This window comes from Salarias fasciatus, chromosome 18, assembly GCF_902148845.1.
Source record: "Salarias fasciatus chromosome 18, fSalaFa1.1, whole genome shotgun sequence".
Classification (NCBI taxonomy): domain Eukaryota; kingdom Metazoa; phylum Chordata; class Actinopteri; order Blenniiformes; family Blenniidae; genus Salarias; species Salarias fasciatus.
In genome coordinates, this window is record NC_043762.1 from 25170590 (window position 1) to 25197147 (window position 26558).

Consider the following 26558-nt stretch of genomic DNA (forward strand, 5'->3'; position numbering starts at 1 on the left):
TTTTAACTTGAATTCGTTTAAATTGCACTTGTTTTCTAAATTCTTTGGAGATTGTGTATAAATACTGCTACTGGAGATGTTTTTGGTTTTTTTCTCCAGAAACAAAACGACACTTCCCAAAGCTCTTCACAGCATTGTGCAGTTCAGTTTGCATTTCTCACAAAGATGCTGTCTGTGGAAGGCAGGAAAGCTCCTACAAAGTCACCTGGACAGTACTGAGAGTTGGTCGAGCAGTATGATTCTTGCTTTGGATGCAAGAGGTCCTGGGTTCAATTCCTGCATGAGCTCTTCCTATTGTCATTGCCCTTCAGTGAAAATGGCTTTCAGCTTTGGTCATCATGATGCCAGTTCATTCCTGATCCTCAAGAGCTGCCTTTCACAATCTTCATTCCTGGTATCGATTGTGACGGTGTTGAGGTGTTGAGGTGTTGGACCTGAGGGTGACTGGTCAGGGAAGCTCCTTTGACCCCGAAATTCCACATCTTCCGTTTGCGGTCCGGTCAGGTCCGTTCTGCTCCGCTCCGTATTCTCAAAACCCACAGCGCCCGCATTGCTCCGCTACGCCTCTGTTCCGCCCGAACGGAGAAGCAGAGAAGTGCATGCGCGACGAGCATATTCAGGCCATTCAGAATAAAATGCATACATGGTCCTGAATATGTATTTTGTAGAAAACACAAAATATGGACAATAGCTAAAAAATAGGCCATTTATGCAGCTGTGTCAACATTCAGAAATGTTCGACTATAGCTTGGTTGCAGGTTAAATAGAAGTTTGTCATATAAAACTTGCAAGTGTGTTTTAATTTTTGTTTGCCTGCTTTTTAAAGTGTACATTTTAATCAGTATGGTATGTCTATTCGTGATATATCTGAAAATTAATGTGAGGGCAAATAAAACGTCTTTAAACAGTTTAAAGTTTTTAATAAAGACAAAATGATTTTATTTTGTTTAAAGCCAGAGTTTGTTGGAGTTCTCTTTCCTGTTTGGTGCATCTGAACTGTGGAAATTTATGCATATGGAGACCTGGATGGACTGGACTGGAGAGAAAAATAGACCTTGGCTCTATTTTGGACTGATGGAGCGGAGCAGGGCGGACCCAGACGGAGCCGAACGTAGCGCAACGGAGGCTGTGGAATCAGCTACAGTCATTAAAATAGCAATGTATTTGCTGCGGGGGTCGGACCAGAGCACAGACGGATTATGTGGAATTTGGGGGTGAGAGTGAGCCCCTGGAGGTGACGCAGGTAGCCTTGAGGGCCAGCCCTTTTCGCCTCCTCACTGTGTAGGACATTGGTCTAGAAGTATAGTTCTTGCTTAGGGTGTGTGAGGCCCCAGGTTCAATTCCTGGATGTGCCATAGCATTGCCACTTCAAATATAGTTATCAGTCATGATACCTGTTTTTAGAACTGAAATTATCGTCTTCTACTCCTGTCCTTACGAATTCCTACACAGCTGTTCCTGCGCCAGCGTCAGAGCGCTGGATCACCATTTTCATGATACATGCACATGTGGTCTATCCACAGAAACAGATATTGACTGTGTCAGCACAGACTTTGAAAGCATGAACTTTAAGGTGTTCAGGTGTGTGTGGCATCGACTCAGATGGTAAAGGAAAGCCCCATGTCACTGACAAGTGTACGAAACGGTGTCACGACCAAAGCTGGGAGCCATTGACTTCCAAATGAAGCAAGAATTCTCTGGGCTCGTCCGGGAATTGAACCCGGGACCTCTCGCACCCGAAGCGAGAATCATACTTCTAGACCAACGAGCCAAGATGCTGAAGGAGGTGAAAAAACTGAACAAATTGTAATAAACAAGGCAGGCATTTCACATTCTGTTTGCATATGCAGCATGAATCAGGCTTTAGCTTGAAGTCGGTTAGTACTTGTACTGGTACTTGTCCTTTTAAAAACGTGGTTTCAGTGTTTTCAAACATAAAATAAATGGCTGAGAGACAACGGCAGAGGATAAATCCTCATGAGCAATGTTCAAAGCTTTAAGAGTCTGTTTCATAGTTCAAATTACTGGACTGAACCTGAAATGGGTTCTTATGGGTTCTCGCTCATTGAGTCGCACCATTTGGAGAGGTGGAAACTCAGCGAGGAAATCCCGAGGCAGAGGGCGCAGATGACATGTACTCACTCTGCCACGGCGGGGTATTCCACACATCGAAGGAGCCGGGTTCAGCTCCCAGGAGAACGGACAATCTGACAGACGCAGCCAGTGTTGACAGGAGATTATTCCACGGAATGAGAGGAGCATCGGGCCATGGCTCGCTTGAAGTGAACGCCAGTGTTTTCCAGCAATACCTCGCCTCCAGAGCCATCACAGCCTCACTTGAACTCCGGCCCTTCTCCCTCTGCTTCTTCCGTACTTGTGGAGGCCTTGGTGCTTCAGACCACTACAAGGAACGCCGTCAGCAACTGACACGAACGGATCAGGCGCCGCGGATTGCGGATAACAACCCCAAGGAGTGGAAACACCATAATCCACCCAGATGAACAGAAGAGTCTGGCGATCGTACACCCGAGCATCAAATCCATCGTCGACAAACAGCAGAACGAACAGGATAATACAAAGAACAGGCAGGAGCTGCAGCTCACGAGAAAGCTGGGCAGCGGCAGAGCCAAACACAGGCGCCATCATACCCGGGCTTTCTAGAATATATAGATTTCTGCTGTGTAGCAGATCTTCCTGTAACCTTCAGAGAGTACAGAGCAGTGCTGTCCATACGATTTGATACTTTGCATGGAGAGCACCAAGGATCTCCAGTGCATTGTCTTAAGCCCTTGCGCTGCAGTGCAAAAAAAAAAGAAAAAAATTCCAGAAAATAAGGGGGGAGGGGGCAGAAAAAGAAAAGGAGAAAAAATTCAGCAGAAAGTCCTCTACCTCGTCTTTCCAGATGCTAGACTGTACCATTTCCCCATATCTGTGTGTCCTCTAAGTTGACTTTGCCTTAGGTTTTGCATTGATAGCTTCAGCTGCCTTTTGTTTGCGGCTTCTTTGAGGACTGAGCTCTCGTCTCTCACTCCTGATCCTCAAGAGCTGCCTTTCACAATCTCCAGTCTCGGTGTCGATTGTGACAAGGTTGACTTGACGGGGAAGAAAGTTGACCTGGTGTTCAGGTGTTGGACCTGAGGGTGGCTGGTCAGGGAAGCCCCTCTGAGAGTGAGCCCCTGGAGGTGATGAAGGTAGCCATAGGGACCAGCCGTTTTTGCCTCCTCACTATGTAGGACATTGGTCTAGAAGTATAGTTCTTGCTTAGGGTGTGTGAGGCCCCAGGTTCAATTCTTGGATGTGCCCTGGCATTAGCATTGTCTCTTCAGGGTAAATATTTTAAACTTTGGTCATCAGCCATGATACCAGTTCATAGAATTGAAATGATCATCTTCTGCTCGTGTCCTCACGTATTCCTGCGCCAATGTCATAGCGCTGGGTCGCCATTTTTCATATTTTTTATAGACGTACATGTGCACAGTTGGTCTATCTACAGAAACAGATATTGACTATGTCAGCACAGACTTTGAAAGCATGAACATTAAGGTGTTCAGGTGTGGCATCGACTCAGATGGTAAGGAAAGCCCCATGTAACTGACAAGTGTACGAAACGGTGTCACGACCAAAGCTGGGAGCCATTGACTTCCAAATGAAGCAAGAATTCTCTGGGCTCGTCCGGGAATTGAACCCGGGACCTCTCGCACCCGAAGCGAGAATCATACCTCTAGACCAACGAGCCAAGATGTCAAAGGAAGTGAAAAAACCGAACAAATCGTGATAAACAAGGCAGGTGCGTCACATTTTGTTTGCATATGGAGTATGAATGAGGCTTTAGCTTGAAGTACAGGTTAGTACTCCTACTTATACTTGTCCTTTTAAAAACGTGGTTTCAGTGTTTTCCTACGTAAAACAAATGGCTGAATGACAACTGCAGAGGACAAAACCTTATGAGCAATGCTCAGAGCTTTAGGAGCCATGTTTCATAGTCCAAATTACTGTACTGAACCTGAAATGGGGGAAACCAAGCTAACTGTCAAAGTGCGTTTGACCACGATCTCCCCAACCACACAGACACACTCAGCTCAAGCTTCTTGACACATTCACTTGCTGTCACCATGACAGCACAAACAGAATTGTCAACTGAAAGTCCCTGCAGCGTCTGTTCAGGTAAAAGTCTCGAGATTTATCATCTGCTTGCTGAATCTCAGCAGTAAGTTCTGACGGTTAGGCAGGAAGGCAGGAAGTGGTTGAAACCTCTGCCGCGACTGAAAGTTTTCAAAAGTTTCCAGCAAATGCGGCAGACAGTTGTCTGCGAATTTGTTTTTTAATTGTTTTCACTCAGCAGATTTCTGTTTGTCAAGACGTTTGCCTCTTTTTGAAGTTGTTTGCTACAGTTTCAATCTTTAATGTATTCATTTCAACTTCTCCACGTACGAGATCAGAGACGAGATGAACATCATGCAAAGGAACCGTCAATGGAACTAATCCAACACCAAGGACAGCAGCACAGGCGAAATGCTCTCTCCAGTCAAACTGTTAGTATGTAGAGAGCATTTTGCCTGTTGGGAAATTTGCGTGATACGGTGGCTACTAATTTTTAGTAACCACAGGAATCCTGTTTCTTTCGAAGACACAAAATCGTCAGACTAAAGGGTCAGCTGATTTGACGTACACACTGGAATCAGCTGATTTTTGGCCAGATTTACTGACGGGACATTCCCTTTTCCACAGAACATGCATCACACACCCTGACTGGACCAAAGGTGCCGTCTGTCCCTGGAACACGCCACCTGGAAGAGCCTCAAGAGTCACAGTCATCTAAGTCCCGATCATGTTTAAGGAAATAAAATGACTCTGATAAATCTTAAGAATAGATTGTTTCTTCAGAACCAGAGGGGAAGCAAAAAAACAGAAGGTTCATAGAAGACCAGATCAGAAAACTTTTGCAGGCTGCGGAGAAGAAACGGGACACAAAACTACTGACCAGAATAAGAGGATATGATCAGTTTGTAGTGAAAACAAACTTTCACAGCAGCTGCAGAAAGAAATGCATGCATGTCGCTTTATGTATACCGACTGTTAACCAGATAACCACTGAAGCCTATTTTCAACACCTCTCTCACCACGACCCACAAGACGGTTTAACAGATGTGAACCCTCTTGCAAATAAATTCTGAATAAATAAACAACTTACTCTCGCTGTAAATATTAAAATATAGAGAAATTCAAGTAAACAGAACTATTAGTCTGAAAACTAATTTTAGTCTGATCAAAATTTAGAAGCGAGACGTGCCAACTCACTGGAACAATCAGATAAACTTACTAAGCAAGAAGACAGAAGTCTTTTTAAAACCAGACTAGTATACGTTTATAACCAGGAAAAAGAAGCCGTCCAAGCCAGACTTCAATCACACTGAGTCAAGCCGGCGCTCATGTCATCAGTTCCTGTTGGTGTCGGCCTCCCAGAGCCGCCTGTCGCTGAGTCACCCTCTGGCCTTACTGTCCTCGTGGCTTCTGGTTTGAGAAGGGACTTGCTCGTACCTCTGACCCTAGTTTAATTCTGGGTAAAATCTGAATGTTTCCTCGTCACCACTCACATGTTGTGGTGGAGTTCAGGTAAGTTCAAAGCACTGTTGCAATGTATTCTATATTTCAAAGAAATGTGGTTTACTGTCACTACACACTGCTCCAAAGTATGATACATTTTTGGTCACAAAATTTTAACCGTAAGAAGACCAATGTAGAACTATCCATTTAACTAATCCTCATCTAGCTGGTTTCATTCACAACAACACATTTTTTGATTCTGGTTCTGTAGAGGTTTCTTCCTTTGAAAAGGGAGTTTCGTCTTTCCACAGTTGCCTCTGCTTGTTCATGGGAAATCGTTGGGTGTTTCTCTGTAAAAGTACCTAGAAAGGACTGTGATGTAGCTGCTGGTGTAAACATAAGTAAAGCTGACATGAACTGAACACTCATTTTTATACTGACATACGACACTACACTATGTCATGCTCTCAGGGCCGGCTCTAGGCATAGGCGAACTAGACGGCCGCCTAGGGCGCCACGTCCCGAGGGGGGCGCCGCGGTCGTACAAGGGGCGCCACGACGCTCTGTGTTCCGTGTGCCCCGCTGTGCAGCGGTCCGACGCACTGCGCTCCTCGTCCTCGGCCCTGCCCGGCACTGATCGGTATTGTTTGGCATCGCTCCTCAGCGGAACCGCCCCCCCCCCCCCCCCACCCCCCGCCCCCGCTCAACAAATGTCGGGACCGCTCGAAAAACACGCTCCCGAGGGGCGCTCGTCTCGGGCTCGCCTAGGGCGCCTCTGAAGCCCGGGCCGGCCCTGCATGCTCTACACTGTACTCTACTCTCTACTTCATGTGCAGTGCCCAGACCTTACTGCCCTTTATCTGTATCTCTCAGTTTGACTCTTTTCACTTCTCTCCATGTGTCACAGTTTGTTTTTGACCTGCACTAAAAAATAAAAAGTCAAACCGCAGGTCAGCTTCTCCTTTCTGTGGCCATGAGCATCACAAGTGACATCAGAGGATAAACACCGTCGTTCCAGACATGTGAAAAACACGTCTGGGAAAAATATCAAACTTCCTCTTCGTTGAGTTTGCCTCAAAACTAGTGAAATGAGAAGTGGGAAAAGTTTAATTTGAGACACATGAAGATGTGAAGGAACGAAAACAAAGAGATGTGATGATCAGTAGGAGGTTTTAGAACCCAGAGGAAGCCATTAAAAGACACACTGGATTTACTGTCTATATCCAATAATTATAGTGTTGTCTCTAAAATATGTGCTAAAACAACTGGGTGCTGTGTACTTTATTTTTCTTCTTACCCGTGTGTGGAGGAGTTTATTTCGAAATACTGCAAATTAACGTTTGTTTTTCTAATTCCTGCTGTTGGATAAATTGTGCGTCACTCATACGATCTGCGAGCGCAGTGAGAGGAGGTTCGGTTGGTTCCGGATCATCTGATGCGCTCCAGCTGTAAACAGGATGTGAGGAGGAAGGATGTGAAGACAGGACTGTGACAGGGCTCATCAACTTCCTCCTGTTTTTCACGCACTCAGACGCCGTAGAGACTTGTTACTCATTCTTTATTGTTTATGACAGAAGACACACAGATAAAAAAAGACATTACATTCGGGTTGGAGACGTGTCTGTATTTACAATCAATGTACACCATCAGGAGGAGAGACACCAGTTAGCTTCTGCTAGCCTTTCTTAGCAGAAGTGAGGACCTTGCAGTCTGACAGTAACAAAAAATAAGCAGCAAACAATCATGTTTCTGGCTCAGTTTCAGACGTCGTCTCACCATGATGCAGTAACAGTAAGTCCAGTGACCGACAGGTCCCGAAAGACAGCAGCTCACGCCACACGGCCGCAATGTGGGAAAAGCTTTACATTCACTGTACAAGAAAACATTCAAGTAAAGTCTTTGGAAATGTATCGCGATGACATGAGAACGTTCCTGGAAAGTCCTGAGTGAAAATCCTGAAAAAACTCTGGAAATGATTCTAGAAGACAATGATGTGCGGTTTGATATCATACTCGGAAAGACGGCTGTAAAAGTCCTGCAGAGGGTTTTAATCTCCTGAAGAATTCACTCTTAATTCGCACCTAATCTTTGAATGCTGTCATGAAGGCTGCAGTCTTTCAAAACGGACTTTGATTTTCTTTCTGTCTTTACTTTGTCTTTGCTGATGAGCGTCTTTGCACGCTGATGAGGATCAGGAACTCAACAAAAGCAGCAACGTCTGCCCCCAGTAGACAGACTGGATGAACCTCATCGCGTCGGCTTCGCCTCAGAGCGCTGCACCGCAGGCAGGAAGTCCCTTCAGTGTGTGTGTGTGTGTGTGTGTGTGTGTCTACAGCGAAAGTGCCTGGTCGGTGTCGCTGTCAGACATCACGGACATCCGGGTGGAGCTCAGCGGCGCCTTGCTGGGTTTGCTCGTCTGGCTCTTGCCGGCCTGCGCCCGGCAGCGGCAGCAGCTTATCAGCTGCAGCACGTCGCGGCGGAATCGGACGCCGACGAACACGTAGAGGAAGGGGTTCAGGCAGGCGTGCAGGTAAGCCAGGCTCTTCAGCACTTGGCCCAGCATGTCCAGGGCCTTCACGCTGTCGCAGTTTGTTATGGTCATGTTGGTGGCCTGCATGGCCTCCACCACCAGCACGCTGTTGTAGGGCAGCTGCGACACGATGAACACCACCACCACCGCCAGGATGACGCGCATGGCCTTGTGCTTCTCGAAGCTGCGGGTCTTGAGCAGCTTGGTGACGATGACGGTGTAGCAGTAGGCCATGACGATGAAGGGCAGGCAGAAGCCCATGCTCACCTGCAGCGACAGCACGGTGATCTTGGTGACGTTGCCCATCTGCGCCGGGAACACCATCCTGCAGTACTCCTGGGACTCCACCCTGGCCGGCGCGGCGTACACGAACTCGGGTATGGCCAGCGCCACGGAGAACAGCCACACGGCCGCGCACACGAAGCGGCTGTAACGCAGGCGCTCCCACCGCGAGTTCTGCGCCTTGGTGGTCTGCACGATGACGGTGTAGCGGTCGACGCTGATGCAGGTGAGCAGCAGTATGCTGCTGAACAGGTTGACCTTGTAGAGGGCGGAGTTTATCTTGCAGAGGAAGGGGCCGAACATCCAGCTGAAGGACGCCTCGGCCGCCCACAGCGGCAGCGTGACCAGGAACAGCAGGTCGGCCACCGCCAGGTTCAGCAGGTACACGTCCGTCATGGTCTTCAGCCGGCGGCGGACGTGCACGTAGATCCACACCACGGCCAGGTTGCCCACGCCGCCCACCAGGGCGATCAGCCAGAAGAGCGGCGGCTCGTACAGACCCCTGAACTCCCGCACGGTCGAGCGGTCGCACATGAAGTCGGGGATGTCGTAGTCGTCGTCGGTGGAGGAGGACAGATCCTGAAGTGAGGAGACGGAGGAGACTCAGACAAACACACCAGCATGGGGACACACTCCGTCACGGATGAACAGATGAGTGGTGATTGATACCTCTGTGGTGGTCATCGCCGTCACCAGCCCCTCCGTGGTGCTCATAATGTCCATATTGATGAGTTTTGACCTTTAGGATGTAAACATAAACAGAGTGAGTACAGTAGTAGTACAGACATCCAGGGAGCCCTCCTCCTCTCTCTTCGTCTCCGTCTTCCTCCTCCCCCTCACGTGTTGAGCAACGTGTTGACACTTTTACTCACACGTCTTCTGATGTTGCATCACGTTCCCGCGATTTTTTTCTTTCCTTGTTTTTTTGCAACATTGCAGAAATTGCTAAAACTGTTTTAAAAATTCTACTGACACTCTTCATGTTTATTGATACTCATGTTTCTCCTTACTGGCTAACATCCAGATGTGGATTTGGCAGCATTGATGGATCTGTAACAGCTGGAAGGAGCACTGAAAGTCCTACTATTACTACGAACGCTATTATGACTACAACTCACGAAAACTGCTCATGTGAAGCCACAGAATACTTTAACTCTTCCTGCAGTCTCTTTATATTGCATTGTCAACACCTGGCCTGGATCAAAACATCTATTTTAATTTTTTCATTATCCATTCAAAGACAAAGTTGCACTGTTTCAATTCGCCTCGTAAGCAAACGTCGACGTGAGGACAAAATGTTCTCAGGTAAAAGTGAAACGTATTTCTTCAAACTGCGGACGTACTCCTGGTTTTTATAGTAAAACCTCAGTCACATGGTGTAAAATGTGCAGGAGAGCAGTTCGATGTTTCTTTGTGGTTTTTGCCCAACTCTTGATAAAATACACACTTTCATCAAAATAAATAATTGACAGCCTCAGATGAAAATCATGAAAATCATCTGATAAGTTTGATCAGATTAAATCAGTGCAGGGATTTTATTCTAACGACAGCTCTTCCTTTGTTTATCCGCCTGCAGTTCAGATGTACGTGTGGCAGAACTCTGACTGAACTGGCATGTAAATAACAAACAGGAGGGCAAATGAATCAGAATAACACAAAAATCTAACGAAATATAATGTAGACATTAAATAATAACTAAAACTCAAACGCTGACAAGCAGAAATAAATCTTTTAAAACACAACACTTTTTAAGAGTGTGCACATTTTATATAATCCTCTGAAAAGTAGATGAAACAGAGGAAAATCACAGGCAGGTGTAAACTCACCCTCACGTCTCCTGCTCTCTGCTGCGTCTCTCTGAGATGCTCTCTGCGTCTGTCTGTCTGTCTGTCTGCGTCCGTTAAACCACAGGCTGACGACGAGTCAAAGCAGAAGTCCCACAAACCGTCAGAGAAGATGCGAAGAGGAGCTGAATGGCGCGCACGTCACCCCTGAAATGACAGCAGGAGGGACGATGCGGCAGGTTACAGCAGATCACAGGGTGGGATTAAACAAAGTCGTGCTCAGCTTCTTTGGGAGTTCGTTTGTTTACAGAATTACACAAGTTTATAACAATAAAAAGTTTACTGTGACTAAATCAAAGGCCTTTACTGTTGTGTCAAAACAAATTTAATGCTTTTTGTTCAGAATTCAATAATCTAATTCAGATTACTGTAGAGTTATTTTGATGTTATCACATTTCAAAACACTAATAAAGAGTTTGTTTTTTTTTTCAAACTAAAGGATCTTTAAATGAGATTGCTAGTTATAAATGAATTTAGGGTGGAACCAAAATAGTTCTTTTAGCCATTTTTGCAGGATTACATGTATTTACTGTGCTTTCCCCCCTTGGTGACGTATCAGGCTGGGTTTCAGTCTCACATCTGGGAAATCCAGATTTCAATTCCTGAGATGCAGCAGAATGAGAATTAAACCTAAAAACCAGTCAGCTCTGGAGTGAATGGCATCTGACGCTGAGGTGAGGGAAATAACGGTCAGAGAGGGGGTTTAATAAACCTCTGAGGATGTGAAAACATATGATGAAACATGAATTTTAGAATCCATCTTATAGATTTTTCTTCTATTTCAACACAGATAACCAAAAATATAATCATATTCAGACATATTTGCATTTCTCATGGAAGAAAAACATCTTAATAAAGCAGGGACAGAACCGTTTCTGTTAATGTCTGAATGCTCTAAACGCAGCAGACAGGTCTGCTCAACACATAGACTCTTCTCCTGTGAACTTATATCCTGGGAGAACGTGGAAGAAAAAACTCAAACGAGAGATAAGAAGGAGGATCTGCTGAGAGGCCCGAGAGCTGAAAACTGCTCCGTTAAAGTCTGAAGCAAAGATAGAATCTGTACGAGTAAAAGCCAGTCAACCCAGACATGTGTTCACTCTGAATTAAACAGATCAAACCACAAACACAAATAGAGAAGTGAGTGTGGTGAAAGAGAGATGTGATGTTCCAGCACGTGTACCAGCCACTCTGCAGCCTTCAGGGTCCAAGTTCACTGCGCTGGCAGACGACCCTTCACCCCAAACTGACGACCACAACCTGAACGAGCTCACAGAGCCGGCCGGTTATCTGGCAGGTCTTGATATGAGAACCAGTGCTCGATGAGGCGGGATTTTTATAACCTTTCAAAATTACAGAAGTCATGTAACACAAATGAAAACCTTTAACCAAACAAGTTTCACCTGTCAGCCCAGCTGACCTCAGAGCAGTTCACGTCGCTTCAGCTCATTTCAAAGGACCTTTGGTCCAGAGACGATGTTTGCGTTTTGGAATCGTACTCAGAGATGTTTTTCAAATCGGGTAATTTGAAGGTCAGACGACGGTGGCAGCGTCAAACATAGACTTTATTTACAAGGCTGGAAAAACGACTTCTGATGGATGCATCAGAGGACAGACAGCCTGAATGCAGGAATCGAGGAGGCACGTTGCACAAAGACAGACTCAGACAGCCGTCTGAAGCAGGGGAAGAGTTACGACACAGACACACCCAGCCGCCGCAGACGGCGAATCAAACCTCCACAAACACGAATCTGAAAGCAGACCCACGTCGAGACACATTCTTCGAAAACTGGGGACAGAACCACAGATCCCTGGCGGCGGAACAGCTTCAACTGGCTTTCCTGAGTCTACACACTGGACTACAGAATCAGGACCCTGAACTTTGACCTTGTCTCCTGGATATTATGAACTAAATATTTTACCATTCTATGTTGAAGATCACTTGTCCAAAACTGTCTTTTAATAGTCAGATTTGGCCTTTTTTGCACATCAGTGACCCTCTGATCCCCTTCACTGTGACTCGAAAATGCTTTTTTCATCAACGGGCATGTTTCATGCAAATGAGCCCAACTGATTATATAACCTGTTTTTTTTACGCACCATGACATGTTGTTTATCAATAAATGGTACTTGTCTCTCTAGGTAGTTTTATTCTTCTCTTTCCTGTAACTCAGATCCATAATCCCCTGAACCAACCATAACTAAACGGTTGCTGTTTGACTCTGCTGAACAGAACTAGAGTAACTAAATGTTGGTCTGTTGCTCTAGTGGGAGTGTAACAGCGATATTAGTGGTGTCTGAGGTGCTTGTGGTCGGACCTGGAGAACATGTTGTTCTTCCGTCTATCTTTCCGAATGAAAGTAATACACACAGCACATGGGTACATGCACGCACGCACACACACACACACGCACATGCAGATGTATACATTGCGTGCATGCATGTGAAAGATCTGTAGTATCTGAAAGTTGAGACTGCCCCCCCCCCCCCCCCCCCCCCCCCCCCCAGATGTGGTCTTTATCGGACTTTCTGATCAGCGCTCTAATATGTTGACGCCGTGCAGATAAAATAATCCTGGCTGCCATCAGACCGAGGGGCTCGAAAAACAGCAACAAGGGTTCCCCGGGACAACCAGCAGGTGCGTGTTTGCGGTCGCAGCTTGTCATGCAAGGCCGCGCTGTGCAAACACGTTGGCACGCAATGCGCCAGCTTCCTGTTTCAGTGACGTTACACACATACACACACACACAGAAATTTCCTGTTAAACACAGAGTAAACAGCCTCATCATGTGGGGTGCTACTTCTTCTTCGCTCGCCAGGCGGGGTCACATGCTGGTTACCGCGGCGACCGCCTCCTCCTGCCATGAGTTTGGTGAAACATCGCCAGTGAAAACAGCATCATGTGGTGTTATGTGTGACTCAGTGGCAGCAGCGGCTGACCGGGAGTGGCACCGTGTCTTCACTGGTGTTCTCCCAGAATGCACCACCTCTCTTCTTTATGTGCGTTGATCTCCATTACACACGATCATGAAATGCATCAAGATATTCTTTCATACAAAAAATGTAAAGTTTTTCAACACAGATAAAAAAACAACCCTATAATATAATTTCATCATGATATTTAAATGCCTAAATTCTAAATCTCTGTCTTTGCTTCAGTGAAACAGTTTTAATATATCTTTAAGAGGTTTGTGTTTACTAAACTATCATTTTAAAATGCACGCCAAACCTGAAATTTGAACAAATGAACTGCAGTTTTAACAATGTTCTCCATGTACTCCTTACAGACTGGATCTTCAAAGACAGAAAACATTTGCCACGTGCAGTGAAATTCAAAAATATAGTAAGCTAGTTCATAACATGATCAGAATAGCTTTCAAATTCCAAGAATTAGAATCAGTTAATTAATTATCATACAGTTCTCCATCTGTATCCTGGGTCCATAGAACTAACACACATCATAATCCAGGTTAAAGCAGAAATAAAAAAGTTCAGTTAACTACATTGCATTTAATTACAGACTCATTATTTCTCACAGTTGGAAATTTTCATCTTGTGAACCATAGTGGGGCCAGACTGGACTCGTTCTGGCCCACTGGCCGTACGTTTGACATCCCTGCTGTAAGCGGTACAAATGAAATGATTGTGTTAGTGAATGAAAATATCAAAATTTCAAACAAGCACATTTTTGAAAGTGAGTTTTTTCACACCTGAATGCAGCTTCATTCACACAGGAAACTTTTGAGGTCAGGGGAATGTTTTTGTATTTTTCTTTCACTTTCTCTGGAGAAATGAAAAAAAGTGAACAAAAAAACTTTGAATTAATTGAAACACTTGCTTACAGTTTACACTGTCCTGTTATACAGTGTATTTCTCTATACAATGATGATAATGAAGTTTTTATGATGCTTTTTATCTTTTTTTTGTGATGGTGTTTACTTTTTTAAAAATTCTTTTTTTTTTTTGATATTCTTTTCCGTGTGATTGTTGTATGACCTGTTACAGTGTTTTTCAAATGTACCTGTAGTGTGTTTATACCATGTGGTTGGTTGTTGTCGGGATTTTTTGAATATTTTTTTTAAAGTTGTGGTTTAGTTTTTTTTTTTTTTTTTATCCTGTGACGGTGTTGTTTTGATCTTCAGTAAACTGCACCGCTATGCCAGAGACGAACTCTCCTTCGGGGACCACAAACTTTACTGTTGCTTTGAGAACCAGCTGTTCAGGTCACGTTGAGGCCTTGTTGAGGAGCCAGTCGCTGCTGTGCTCCGCTGCAGTCAGCAGGGGGCAGTGCTGAGTCGCTGGTTCCTCTTCTGAACAAACAGCCGAAGAAGAAGAAGAGGAGGCGGATGTAAACAAAGAGCCGCCGGTGAGTTTCAGAGGGACCGTCTTCACGTTTTATAACACTCTTCGTGCATGACGGACGGTTTAATGTTGAGCTAGAAACGATCCGAAAGGCGACTTCAGGTCCGGATATCATGCAGGAGCACCGTGCGCTTCTCACATGCACACGCGGCTGTTAGCCGGCTGCTAGCCTGTTAGCTGCCTGTTAGCAGTCAGTCCGCACAGCGGATAGAATCTGAGGAAATGTTTCCGGGATTTTATTGGTTCTTTTCTTTTTTTTTTCTTTTCAAATTTGGTTCACCATGTATAGTTAGCAGAGATGGAAATTTAAAGTGAAAACAATTGTTTTTTAATTTCTGGTTCTACAGATTTGGGAGCCTGCAGGGGTCAAAGGTCAAGGCCTCCAGCTCGAGGCCTCTGCTGTCCAATCAGAGGCCAACGGGCTGCCAGGGCCTCGCCTGGGGATGTGATGGCCGTGGCGTGGGTGAGCCAGCGGTACCGGGACGTCAGCCCGGTGAGCCTGCAGGTGGCGGGCGGGGCGGCGAGCTCCAGCCTGTACTGCGGGGAGGTGGAGGGGCTGCCGGCCGGGCTGGTCGAGTCCTTCCTGGTGGAGCTGTACCGCTGCAAACTCTGCCAGTTCACCTGCGGCCTGAAGACGTCCATCAGCAGCCACCTGCTGCACAGGCACCGGCCCTCCGACCTCGCCTACCTGACGGACGGCGAGGAGAGAGGAGGGGAGGAGGACGGAGAGGGGGCGGGGTCACCCTATCGGCTCGATCTGACCGGAGAGTCCAAGCAGAGTGATGAGGACGAGGACTTCCTGCTGTACAACATGCTGGACAGCATGAGCCCCCCGACCTGCGACATCGGCAGTGAAGGAGGGCTGCAGGTCGCACACACCTGTGAGGTGACACACCTGGAAACATGTCATTCACCCGTCCACATCCTCTCTTCCTTAACGTCAAACTTTGCTGAGTCAACACCTTCTCCTTCCCGCAGGTCAGCACTCTGTTCGAGGAGGAAGAGGAGGAGGAAGAGCAGGACTCCTCTATCTTCCCCCTGCAGCAGAGCGCAGTGGATTTGTCCTGTCACGTCGACCCCCCCGCCACCCAGGAGGAGATGGCGCAGTCCGCCCACCTCATGACTTTGGGTCTGTGTCGAATCTCCACTGTTAAACCCGCTCCTGCATCTCAGCCTCCAGCTCCGCTCAGCGCTGACGGGCCTCGGCGAGACGGCAGCCGAGCCGGGAGCCCCCCCTCCGGCCGGCGGAGGCTGCCGTGTCTCCTCTGTCCCCTGACGCTCTCCTCCCAGCGACTGCTGGACGTCCACGTCAGGTCTCACCGGAGCGCCGGCGGGTTCGGCTGCGTGCGGTGCGGCTGGACGGCCGACAGCTGGGAGGAGCTGGAGCCTCACTGGAGGAGCCACTGCCGGAGGAGGGGCAAGAAGAAGAAGAGAAGGAAGAGGCAGGGCCAGGAGCAGCAGCAGCAGCAGCAGCAGCAGCAGGAGGAGAAGAAGAAGAAGAGGAGGAGGAAGACGGCACCGGCCAGCCGGAGCACTCTTGGAAATGTCACGTCACAAAACACTCATCAGCAAACAGGTGAATCCAGCATCAGCAGCTTCACCAGCCATCGAAGTAACAGAGTGTTCAGGAGCCACATTCTGCCCAGTTTCATCTTGAGTGCAGCGAGCTGGTGAAATAGAGCCATAGTAACCGTAAAATTGAATCTTTATAGTAGTGATGTAGATTATACAGGATGAAAATGTTGATATTTTACAAAGAACAAATAGTTATCAAGAATAGTTCTTCCAGTCTTGAAGCCAATTTTATTAAAACCTTCTGGTGCAAAATACAGCGAAATGTCCTGCTGTTGCAATATTCATGTTTTCACAAACTCCCCTGACAGCCTGGCTTTGAGGGTAATGTCACTTTGAAAGCTTTCATGGCAGAATCTCAGCTCAGGTCTCGGTGTTGTGCTGTTTCCGTTCCTCTGAAGAAATTGTTTAAAAAAATCAGTTTTGTTTGAAAGTTTTATCATTTGCTTGGTGGTTTGGTGGGAGCCTGGTGTGGCCGGTTTTGGCCCACGGGCCTTATGTTTGACACTCCTCTTACAGAGTCTGTGATTGTTTTTCCTCAGACAGATGGAGGGAGCAGCTGATTGGACAAGCAGATCCAAAGAAGACAAGCAGACGCGACAGGTAGCTGTGATTCATTTTGTTAGAAAGAGGAAATTAAGCTAAAATTCCTCTAAATGTTGCTAAGTTATTGTCAGATTACTAACCGAGATCACAAAGTATGCGTTCAGTTTAGTGGAAAGTGGTTTTCAGTTGCTTATAAAATATTCAAAAAGTATCTTTGATCCCCTAAAACCTATACTTCTGTAAAACACCACTTTTCAAGTTCCCAAATCATTATTTAACAATTTTCTGTAAATCATTAAACTATTACAGTAACATCACTTCTCTAAACGTCATCAAACTGCTCTCCAGATTCATTACATTTCTTACATATTTTAAAAGTTCCTCAAACATCAGAATGTTGACCATTCCTCGCTTCCTAATTGTTTTAATAACAGACCATTGACTTCTACCTCTATTGTTTATTGAGCCTCGAATCTTCCCAAAATGTCAATAGAACTCTTCATAAAATTCTCTCTGAACGTCCCAAAAACCATCGACTTCCCAAAAAATATTGTTTTTTTGTCTTCTGAAAATAACTTAATCAAATCTTTGACGATCATCATATGTAGTATGTCCTTTTCCCCTGGTTTTCCCATATATGTACCGTTCCAACATAATCAGGACTCTGTTTCCTAAACATCCGAATGCTGCCTCATCAGAAGTTTTATCAGATGATGGTTTCAGTAAATAAACTCACATCTGCCACATTCACACAGCTTTCACTCTCAAAATATAATCCAACCAAGAATTCGCAAAATTGTTTGTCTTTATTGTTGTTCACTCTGTTGTCATGGTCTGAAGCACCCTCCAGCCAATCAGAAATCAGGATGTGTGTGTTGCTTTGCAGTCCAGACTCCAGATCTCAGACTGTGACGCCGGAGGACGTCTCAGAAACGAGGACGAAAATCAAATGTGAAGAAGTTGAAGATGAAGAGGATGAAAGGACGTCTGCTGAGACCAGAGACCAGGCCGGCTTCTCCTGCTCGCTGTGTCACAGGTAAACCCGAGTGTGACCTCCTGCTGCTGCTGCTGCGCTGTGATTGGTCGGTTGAGACGTGAACTCCATGGTCTGCAGGACGTTTTCCTCCAAACTGACTCTGAAGCGTCACCGAGGAGTTCATGGAGGAGAGAAGCCTCACCGCTGCCCCCACTGCTCGTACAGCAGCAGGCTGAAGGCCTCGCTGCTGCAGCATCTCAGGACACACACAGGTGAAACACACACACACACACACACACACACACACACACACACACACACACACACTTGATGACGCCAATAATACAAAGATGCAAAAACTGAAAGAAATCTGGAACACACCCAGAGATTTAAACACTCTTACGCACATTGGGACAAAATGGACTCACACTGATTTCCGTGTGTGTGTGTGTGTGTGTGTGTGTGTGTGTGTGTGTGTGTGTGTGTGTGTGTGTGTGTGTGTGTGTGTGTGTGTGTGTGTGTGTGTGTGTGTGTGTGTGTGTGTGTGTGTGTGTGTGTGTGTGTGTGTGTGTGTGTGTGTACCCAGGTGAGAAGCCGTACAGGTGTGCTCAGTGTCCGTATGCCTCTATAGATCGCAGCTCACTGCTGCGACACAGTCGAACTCACAGCCAGGAGAAACCGTACAGGTGTCAGCACTGTGACTACAGCAGGTAACACACACACACACACACACACACACACACACACACACACACACACACACACGCTGGCTGAGTTGTGTCCGTTACCACAGTAACAGAATACATTTTGCCGTCAGCATCCAGAAGAAGAGTCTGGACCTCCACGCCCGTCGGCACCACACCGGCGAGGCGTTTCCATGCCAACGGTGCGAGTACTCCAGCCCCGACCGGCAGCTGCTGCTGAGGCATATCCGCAGACACCACAAGCAGGCGGCGCTCTGACTGGACGCTGCGCTCACATCGGCTTCAGGCGTCACATGTTTACAACTGAATCTATACTAAATCTATTTTTATATGCTTGTTGGATTTTTATATTAAAAATATTTTTATATTGAAAACATGTTTGATTGTTTTAATGAGAAAGGAATTGAAGCTGCTGAATATAAATCATGGAAAATCTTGAAACTTGAAATTAAATCATGAAACGGACATCATGACAGATTACTGACTATTGGAAGAGAGGAAAACCGATTCAGAAGTACAAGAACAGTCAAAATATTACTGCATGTAATGCAGAAAAGTGGCATTACATGAATTTTACAGACTGTACCTTTAAACTTCAGACAAACAGATTTTTACATAGTACAGTCAAAATAAAGGGGGGACAATGTGTTTAATGCAAAAGAAAGCAGGTTGCAATGGCGTGCAAAACATTTGAACCAAATATAGAAATCATTGAACTGCACCTCATTGATCCTGAAGGGAAAACTGAAGGCTTTCGGCCATGGCTTCAATTTGGATCAATGATCTGGAACCAAAAGGACCCGAAAATAAAGCGGCTGAAAAGAAGAGAAAAAATTAGAAGACAAACTTCAAGCTGATTTTTGAAGGTGGGCCTTGAATACGTCTCAGTATGAGCGAAGAGCAGAGTCAAGCTATTGAAACAGTGCTCAAACAATAAAGAGCGTTTACATGTTTAATGTGATTGAACGTTCTGATCAGATTCTCCTGAGTTTGATCTTTAGTGATCAGATAAAGTTAATGGATGAATCCTTTTCGAGACACGCTGCTGCAGCGCTCATGCCGTTAAACTGGTTCAGTGGTGTAGCAGGAAATAGATTCCCCCTCCTCCCCTCAAGCTGATTAACCTCATTACGCTGAGCTGAGGGGAAGGGGTCTCGGGGGGCGTGGTGGTGGGCTTCCAGAGGTCAACCAGTCAGCAGGTCAGATCAATTCAGAGCTTCTACAAGTGATTGTCTTTAAATCCAGTATAATTTTATTGACGTGATTTATTTTTAATGTTTTTCCCCTCGATCTGACTGTGTCCATTTGAAAATGAGTGGAGTTAAATACCCTGGGTCTTCAGGGTGGAGGTCAGCTGTATTAGTGTTTTGAGCTTCAGAAATAATCCTGCAGCTCTGAAGGTGGTTATTGATGAGAAGCAGACAGCTGATGTGATCCCCTCCTCTCTGGGTGGCGGCTAACGTTCAAAGCTGCTTTAACTTTTCAGCCCTGACTCTGAAACTGAGGCAGAGCCGCTCAGACGCCGCTCCTCTTCCTCCACTCTGCTTCTCCCGCTCTTCTTCCTCTCCTCTGCTTCCATCTTCCTCTGCTCCCGCCTCCCGAGCGGTGGAGGATGTCGGACGGCGTGATGTGCGTGGTGGAGGTGGGGGCAGAGCTCGGGGCGGGGGGGCAGATGCAGGTCAGGGTGGAGCTGTCGGACGGCAACATGCTGCAGCTCATCCGGGGCGACGGGGACCTGGCCCGGATGATGAAGAGGCTGGTGGACGGTTTCCCTGACGACCGAGAGACGCTGTCCTGCAGTCTGCTCCCAGGTTGGTTTGCCCCCCCGGTGGCACCAGCGGCAAGCCGATTACAGGTGATCGGCGCTCTCAGGTGTGATGATCACAGCTGAGCCGCCGGTATCAGCCCCGTCAGCTGCTTCGGGAGTGGCCTCAGCGGCACCAGTGGGACTTTAAACTGCACAAGTATCATTAGTTAAGTGGGACTTTGAAGGGTAAAAAGCAGCAGTTGCAACAGTGTCAGAGTGACCTTTAATCCTCCGAAAAGAAGAAGTATTAGATTCTATTGTTGGAATCAGTTAAGTTTCAGTAGTCGTAGGTGTGCTGTTATATTTGAACCAGTGGTCCTTTATACAACAGCTCTATTGGTTTCACAGCGGGAGTTTCATTTATTTCAGTAGTTTTCTGAATATCAGCGCTGTTTAGATTCAGTTGGACCAGGTGTTCTCTGAGCAGTCAGTGTATTTCCATTACCAGAGCAGTTTCTGAGAATCAAAAGCAGAAGTTTCAGCAGTTTTTGTAATGTTGTGAACAGCCGTATTTCTCAGAATAGAAGTAAGAATATCAGAACCAGGAGTAAATCAAAAGTCAGTAGTACCGCTGCCACTGCTGGTAAAAGTCGTACTTTTACTCTCCAACTAATACTCTTCCCAGTGATTCTGAGCAGCCTCTAAATAGTCTATGTCAATAAGTCAGCTGGCATTATTCTAAGCTGTGGTTGTAAAAGTGTTAGTGAGCTGTAGTGCTGTCATTTTTTTTTCTTCTTCTTCTTTTACAGGCCTTTTGGCAGTCAAAGCATCAGAGCACAGTTCAGATCCTGAAATAAAAGTTTTGGAACTCAACAGACTTTTGAAGACCATCATCAACCTGCCGCAAAAGGTAGTTCATCACCTCGCCTGTTCTTTACCCTGTCAGTACAGAATCGTACCATGGTTCCCATCCTCTGTTACCTCGGAGCTTTTATTTTAGGAATTTGTCTGAGTCCTGTGAAGTTACAAGATCCAACATGAACAATCACTGAAAAGCAGATGCTGTCTGCTCAATAACATTTAGGAAAATCCAATTTTGATGTCCTCAAAGCAGGCAACAACTCATGCTGGGAACCACTGTTCTCCCATGTTTAATGGTTTTCACTTATAAAATGCTTTTTCACAGCATGAGCGATCCTCACACAAATGGAGGCAACAGCCATGCAAGATGATCATTCCATCTGTTGGGGCAGTTTGTTCTTTAGTGCCTTGCTCAAGGATACTTTGACATGTGGACAGTGGGAGATGGGAAATTAAACTTGCAGCTTTCCAACTGAAAGTCTCTCTATCAACCGAGCCACAGCCGGCAGCTGCATTTAGATATTTAGATCCACAACACATTCTGCTTCACTCTTCTGTGATTTTTTTTCCAGTGTATCCTTCTCTAATACACAAATTAACATAATCTGTTGAATCAACTGTGATTTGTTGTAAAATACAATGCTTCTTTTCACTGTCTCGACTGAACAAGCTTTTCCTCTGCTCTGCATTTCAGTTTTCTCAGTCTGAAGCCGTGCTGGACTTCTTTCAACCATGTGCTGTAGATCGGCAGGAGCAGGAGGGCCAAACGACAATCCAGGAAGAGGTCCAGACATTCATACAGGAGGAGCTCCAAACCATAGCGGAGGAAGAGATTCAGACAACTATAGAAGCAGAGCGCCAAACAGAAATACAGGAAGAGGTCCAAAGCATCACTCAGGATACACCAGAACCTGGTGTCCTGAAGAGTCCAGTCGCTTTGTCAGGTCAGTTCAATGATCAAACACAGGACTAATGGTTCACTCAGTGTTATAAAATAGACAGTTATTTGAAGTTACTGAGTACTTCTCCCCACAGTGGGATCACTAGACAAGAGGTTGTAGAGTACTTCAGATCGAACACTGTGAGGGTGAGACTATTGACAGGTTCACTTAATTATTTCATCTTAAGTCCTATCTGTTAGAGGAAGATGCTCTATGATCTGGATGTTTGATGAAGTTCCATCATTAAGAGGAAGGAAGATGCTCTATGATCTGGATGCAGAAAGACATGTCTTAGATCGAGGTCTTGCTTCAGGACCTTCTTTAATTGGTTTTTCTTGAATGTGTTGGTGCTGATTCTGTGTTTGGAGACATACTGATAAGAAGCTGTTTCTCTGCAGAGGTCATGATGTCAAACGGTTTCTGTTTGGCAAACACTGAGACCATCATGTACGACCTGACCCCGGCTGCACAGACACGGACCCAACCGGACGACCCCACAGGCAGACGGTGAGCGTTGGCTTTAATTACAGCCCGACAATAATTCTAAATCCTGTTCATCATATTGCTCAAGCCTTTGACAATATTTCATGTAATGTTTGTATCTTGTGTTTTTGGTCTTAGAGCGAGCGTAGGAACTGACGTCTGTCTGCAGCTCTGTCATCCGTCCGCATCTCCTCAACTTCTGCGTGGTTTCACAGGGATGATGGGGAAACTTGCAAAGACAAGAACCTTCAGACGGACTGCAGCTCCGCCTCCCTGACGTCTCACATCCTGTTCACCTCGACACAAGAGACAGACATCCTGGACTGACTGACTTGTTTCAGAGACAGAAACAGACTCTGGAGGACTGTCGTTATGGAGACACTTCTCCCACCTTTCTACTCACTGATCAATTAATGGATGGATCAATTGGATGGAAAGCTCCTCAGGCTGTCGACTCCTGGTCAATTATGGGAGGAAAGGCAGCTTCCTTTGTGAACAAGTCAATGTCTGCCGCCCCACATTTCAGCTGGAAACAGCTCACCAGACCCCCTCACACCTGACCAGTAACTGTTCCAGATTTACCCAACAAGGAATCAAAACAACCCAAGCAACTTTCCTAACGCCTGAACTACACTTATCCAACATTTTCAACATGACCAAATCCGTATTATTAACAGGCCTCCTCAATAACCTCAAAAATGGATTAGCACCTGTTAAACCTGCCTCACGCCGGATCCATGCCTGTCCAACACCTGATCATGTGCCTGCGTCAATCATGCAACACCTGATCAGTACCTCCAATGTTAGATCAGCTGTTGTCCAACGTCTGATCAACACCTCTCCACAAAAAAATGATCCGCACTGATCAGATCATGAGCACTTTTCTGATCAGCAGCTGTTTCACTTGTCTTGCACAGAGTCACCTGTCTCACATCCCGTTACCTGATCAGTGCTCCAATGCTGAATCAGTTGTTGTCCTACACTTTAGGCTACATCTAATTAGTAGTTTTCCAATTTTTGATTCTTGGCTGGACAACACCAGACCAACACTCATCCGGCCTGTCAGTCAACTGATCACTACTTATCCAATTTGTCAAATGCATGATCGGCAGCAACCATGCCTGTTTTCCACATCCTTAAAACTTGTTGAACTTATTTACCATCTGAACAGTATCTATTCAAACTTATATCGGGGCGATAGTAGCTCAGTTGGTAGAGCAGGTAGTCTTATACCCGGAAGGTTGGCAGTTCGATCCCTGCTCCTGCAGGCGTAAAACTGTCGTTGTGTCCTTGGGCAAGACACTTCACCCACGTTGCCTAGTATGAAAGTTGTGAGAGTGAATGGTTGGTGGTGGTCAGAGGGGCCGATGGCGCAGATTGGCAGCCTCGCTTCCGTCAGTCTGCCCCAGGGCAGCTGTGGCTACAGTAGTAGCTTACCACCACCGAGTATGGCGTGAATGAATAATGCAATGTAAAGCGCTATATAAAACCAATGCATTATTATTATTATTATTATATTCCTTCAACACCCATCAAACACATCAAAGTAAAAAAAAGCTATATCCATTATGTTTCTTTGTTTATTTGACTATTGACTATGTACCTTCTTCATATCAATACAACTTAATGTCACTATAATCTAAAACAAAAATGTAAATATTAAGCTGAAAGCTGAGGTAATCATGGAGAATATATTTGTTGAAATTAGTGTTTGGTTAGTTCTTTTTTTGCTACTGTCATTAATTGGTGAGGTTTCATTTTTATCCACTCATGTTTAGCTGATGGTGCTACTGTTAATTCCTCTGGGTAAGTCATTATGGGCCTCCAGAAAAGCTTTTGTTTGATGAATTGAATTGTGCTCTGAGAAAAACCCTGGGGGTTAACTCGTTGGCTCCTATGGTCTATTCTAGTGATATGGTTTAGGTAATTCATTTAATTCTACTCACACTGTGACCCATGGCATCACTTTTCATGCTTTTTTAAGGGTTGCGAGCTCATTAACCTTTGGCGAAATCACATTAACCTGCAGCAATCGGGTCACATCTGGCCCAGATGTTGATTTGTTCTTTGAGTGCTGGGAGTTAATGGAGCAGTATGCTGTCAACTCAATAATCCTGCGTCATCAATTGATCAGACCAACATAAAGAGCAGCAGCAGATTGAAAACCGCTTCAGAGAGACAGCAGATACAGCTTGAGCTGCTTGAATCAGCCAATATCCAGCCACAAGCCGACTGACATCCACCATTTACCCGACAATCTGCAGGCAAGGAGCGAAAAACCAGCTGACAATCTCCCAAGACCCTGACCTTCAACCAGCCTTCAGCCTGAATCCAGCGCAGTCTGTCATCACTCATCACTCGCATGTGGATGAGATAAAGTTGACATCCTGTCAACATCTGGGGAATATCTGCTCTAAACTCAGCCAGCATCCAAGAGTCCTCCATCCAGCCTGCATCAAACCGGCAGGGATGAGTCGCCTCCACCCCAGCAGGGCTTCGCCTCCCTGCTCTTTGGGAGAGAACTGCACGGGCCACCATCATCACTTCAGGACCTCCAAGCTGCTTCACACGTCCGGCCTTGCTCCCACACACAGCACTCACCTGCAGCCCAACCTTTTCCCCACCGTGGACGTCCCTGACCATGCCCACTACATCATCGGCGCGGTCATCCTTTTGGTGGGGGTGACAGGCATGCTCGGTAATGCTATGGTTATTTATGTGTTCTGTCGCAGCCGGACTCTGCGCTCGCCCAGCAACCTACTGGTGGTCAACCTGGCGACGGCTGACTTCCTGATGTCTTTAACGCAGTCTCCCGTCTTCTTCGTGGCCAGCCTGCACCGTCGCTGGGTGTTTGGTGAACTGGCGTGCGAGCTGTACGCTTTCTGTGGAGCTCTGTTTGGAATCACCTCCATGATGACGTTGACTGCCATTGCGGTGGACCGCTGCCTGGCCATCACACAGCCACTGGCGCTGATGGGCGGGATGAGTCGCCAGCGGGTCTTGATGGTGATGGTTGGGGTGTGGCTGTACTCCCTGGGCTGGAGTTTGCCGCCGTTCTTTGGGTGGAGTGCTTATGTCCCTGAGGGACTTCAGACATCCTGCAGTTGGGACTACATGAGTTTCACGGCTTCGGTGCGCACCTACACCATCCTGCTCTTCGTCTGTGTTTTCTTCGTCCCACTTGCTCTCATTGCTGGGTGCTACTTTGCCATCTTCCGGGCGGTGCGGCAAGCTGGTCAAGAGGTGCAGCAGCTAAGCAGCGGAGAGACGAGTAAGGCTTACGAGCGTCTGAGGAGTGAGTGGCGATTGGCTAAAGTTGCTTTGGGAGTCATCTTGTTGTTTATTATTTCCTGGTCACCATATTCTGTGGTTGCCCTGACTGCCACTGCGGGCTATGCCCATCTGCTCACTCCCTACATGAACTCAGTTCCGGCCCTCATTGCCAAGGCCTCCGCCATCCACAACCCCATCATCTACGCCCTCACACATCCAAAATACCGAGCTGCCATTGGTCGTTATATCCCACTTCTGCGCACTGTGTTGCGGCTAAAGGAGAAGGATCTCCGTTCATCTTACAGCTCGAGTGCGGCGTCGTCTCGCCGTACGACTCTGACGGGCTCACCGGCAGTTCGACTCAGTGCCAGAGCCCGGACCAACGGCCAGTGGGGGAAGAGCCGGCTGTCCTCTGCGTCTGACAGTGAGTCCTGCTGGACAGAGAGCGAAGCCGATGGATCGAGCGCCGGATCGACCGCCTTAAACCGGCAAGTGTCCACACAGGTCACCGCTGAGCCACAGCACTTCACCCAGCCGAGCCAGCAGAAAGGAACCATCGACAATGACTCAACTGACAAAGATGCTGCAACTGAGGCCAAACCACTGCTGCTTCCTCTGTGACCCCCTGTTGCACAACTGGCTCTGTCCTCAACAGCGACTCCCAGAAAAACAACAGAAGAAGAAATACATCAAAGTTGGACTTTTGCTGACGTTCCTGCTTTGCATAGAGTCTTTACTGTTATGCTTCTCACAGTGGATTTAGAGCTTTGAATGAATTTTTCATTAATAATAATACAACTTAGACTTGATACTGAAGCTGAATGCTGAACCCCAGAATGGTTGTTTTTCATGATTAAGTTCTGTTTAGACATGAATTTCATTTGTAGGACATT

General features: G+C 46.4%; 3 protein-coding genes and 2 non-coding genes across 5 annotated transcripts; 2 read left to right on the top strand and 3 right to left on the bottom strand.

Moving 5' to 3' along the window:
• Positions 1-1699: 1699 nt before the first annotated feature.
• Positions 1700-1771, bottom strand: trnap-cgg (transfer RNA proline (anticodon CGG)). The gene has a single exon. It is a non-coding gene; the product is annotated as a tRNA-Pro (tRNA).
• A 1893-nt stretch (positions 1772-3664) lies between these two features.
• On the bottom strand, positions 3665-3736 carry trnap-cgg (transfer RNA proline (anticodon CGG)). The gene has a single exon. It is a non-coding gene; the product is annotated as a tRNA-Pro (tRNA).
• Positions 3737-7083: 3347 nt separating this feature from the next.
• ccr9a (chemokine (C-C motif) receptor 9a) lies at positions 7084-10362 on the bottom strand. The gene is made up of 3 exons (XM_030115694.1): positions 10183-10362; positions 9026-9095; positions 7084-8935 (listed from the first exon to the last, which is right to left on the bottom strand). Exons 2-3 carry the CDS (start codon positions 9077-9079, stop codon positions 7874-7876), a joined length of 1116 nt encoding a protein of 371 aa, XP_029971554.1. The 5' UTR covers positions 9080-9095; positions 10183-10362; the 3' UTR covers positions 7084-7873.
• Positions 10363-14793: 4431 nt separating this feature from the next.
• Positions 14794-20171, top strand: LOC115405162 (zinc finger protein 354B). Its single transcript, XM_030114647.1, has 8 exons — positions 14794-14804; positions 14910-15448; positions 15541-16138; positions 16677-16737; positions 17567-17716; positions 17795-17928; positions 18243-18366; positions 18474-20171. Exons 2-8 carry the CDS (start codon positions 15011-15013, stop codon positions 18616-18618), a joined length of 1650 nt encoding a protein of 549 aa, XP_029970507.1. The 5' UTR covers positions 14794-14804; positions 14910-15010; the 3' UTR covers positions 18619-20171.
• Positions 20172-24852: 4681 nt separating this feature from the next.
• On the top strand, positions 24853-26403 carry opn4.1 (opsin 4.1). The gene has a single exon (XM_030114648.1). It carries the CDS (start codon positions 24862-24864, stop codon positions 26284-26286), a length of 1425 nt encoding a protein of 474 aa, XP_029970508.1. The 5' UTR covers positions 24853-24861; the 3' UTR covers positions 26287-26403.
• Positions 26404-26558: the final 155 nt, after the last annotated feature.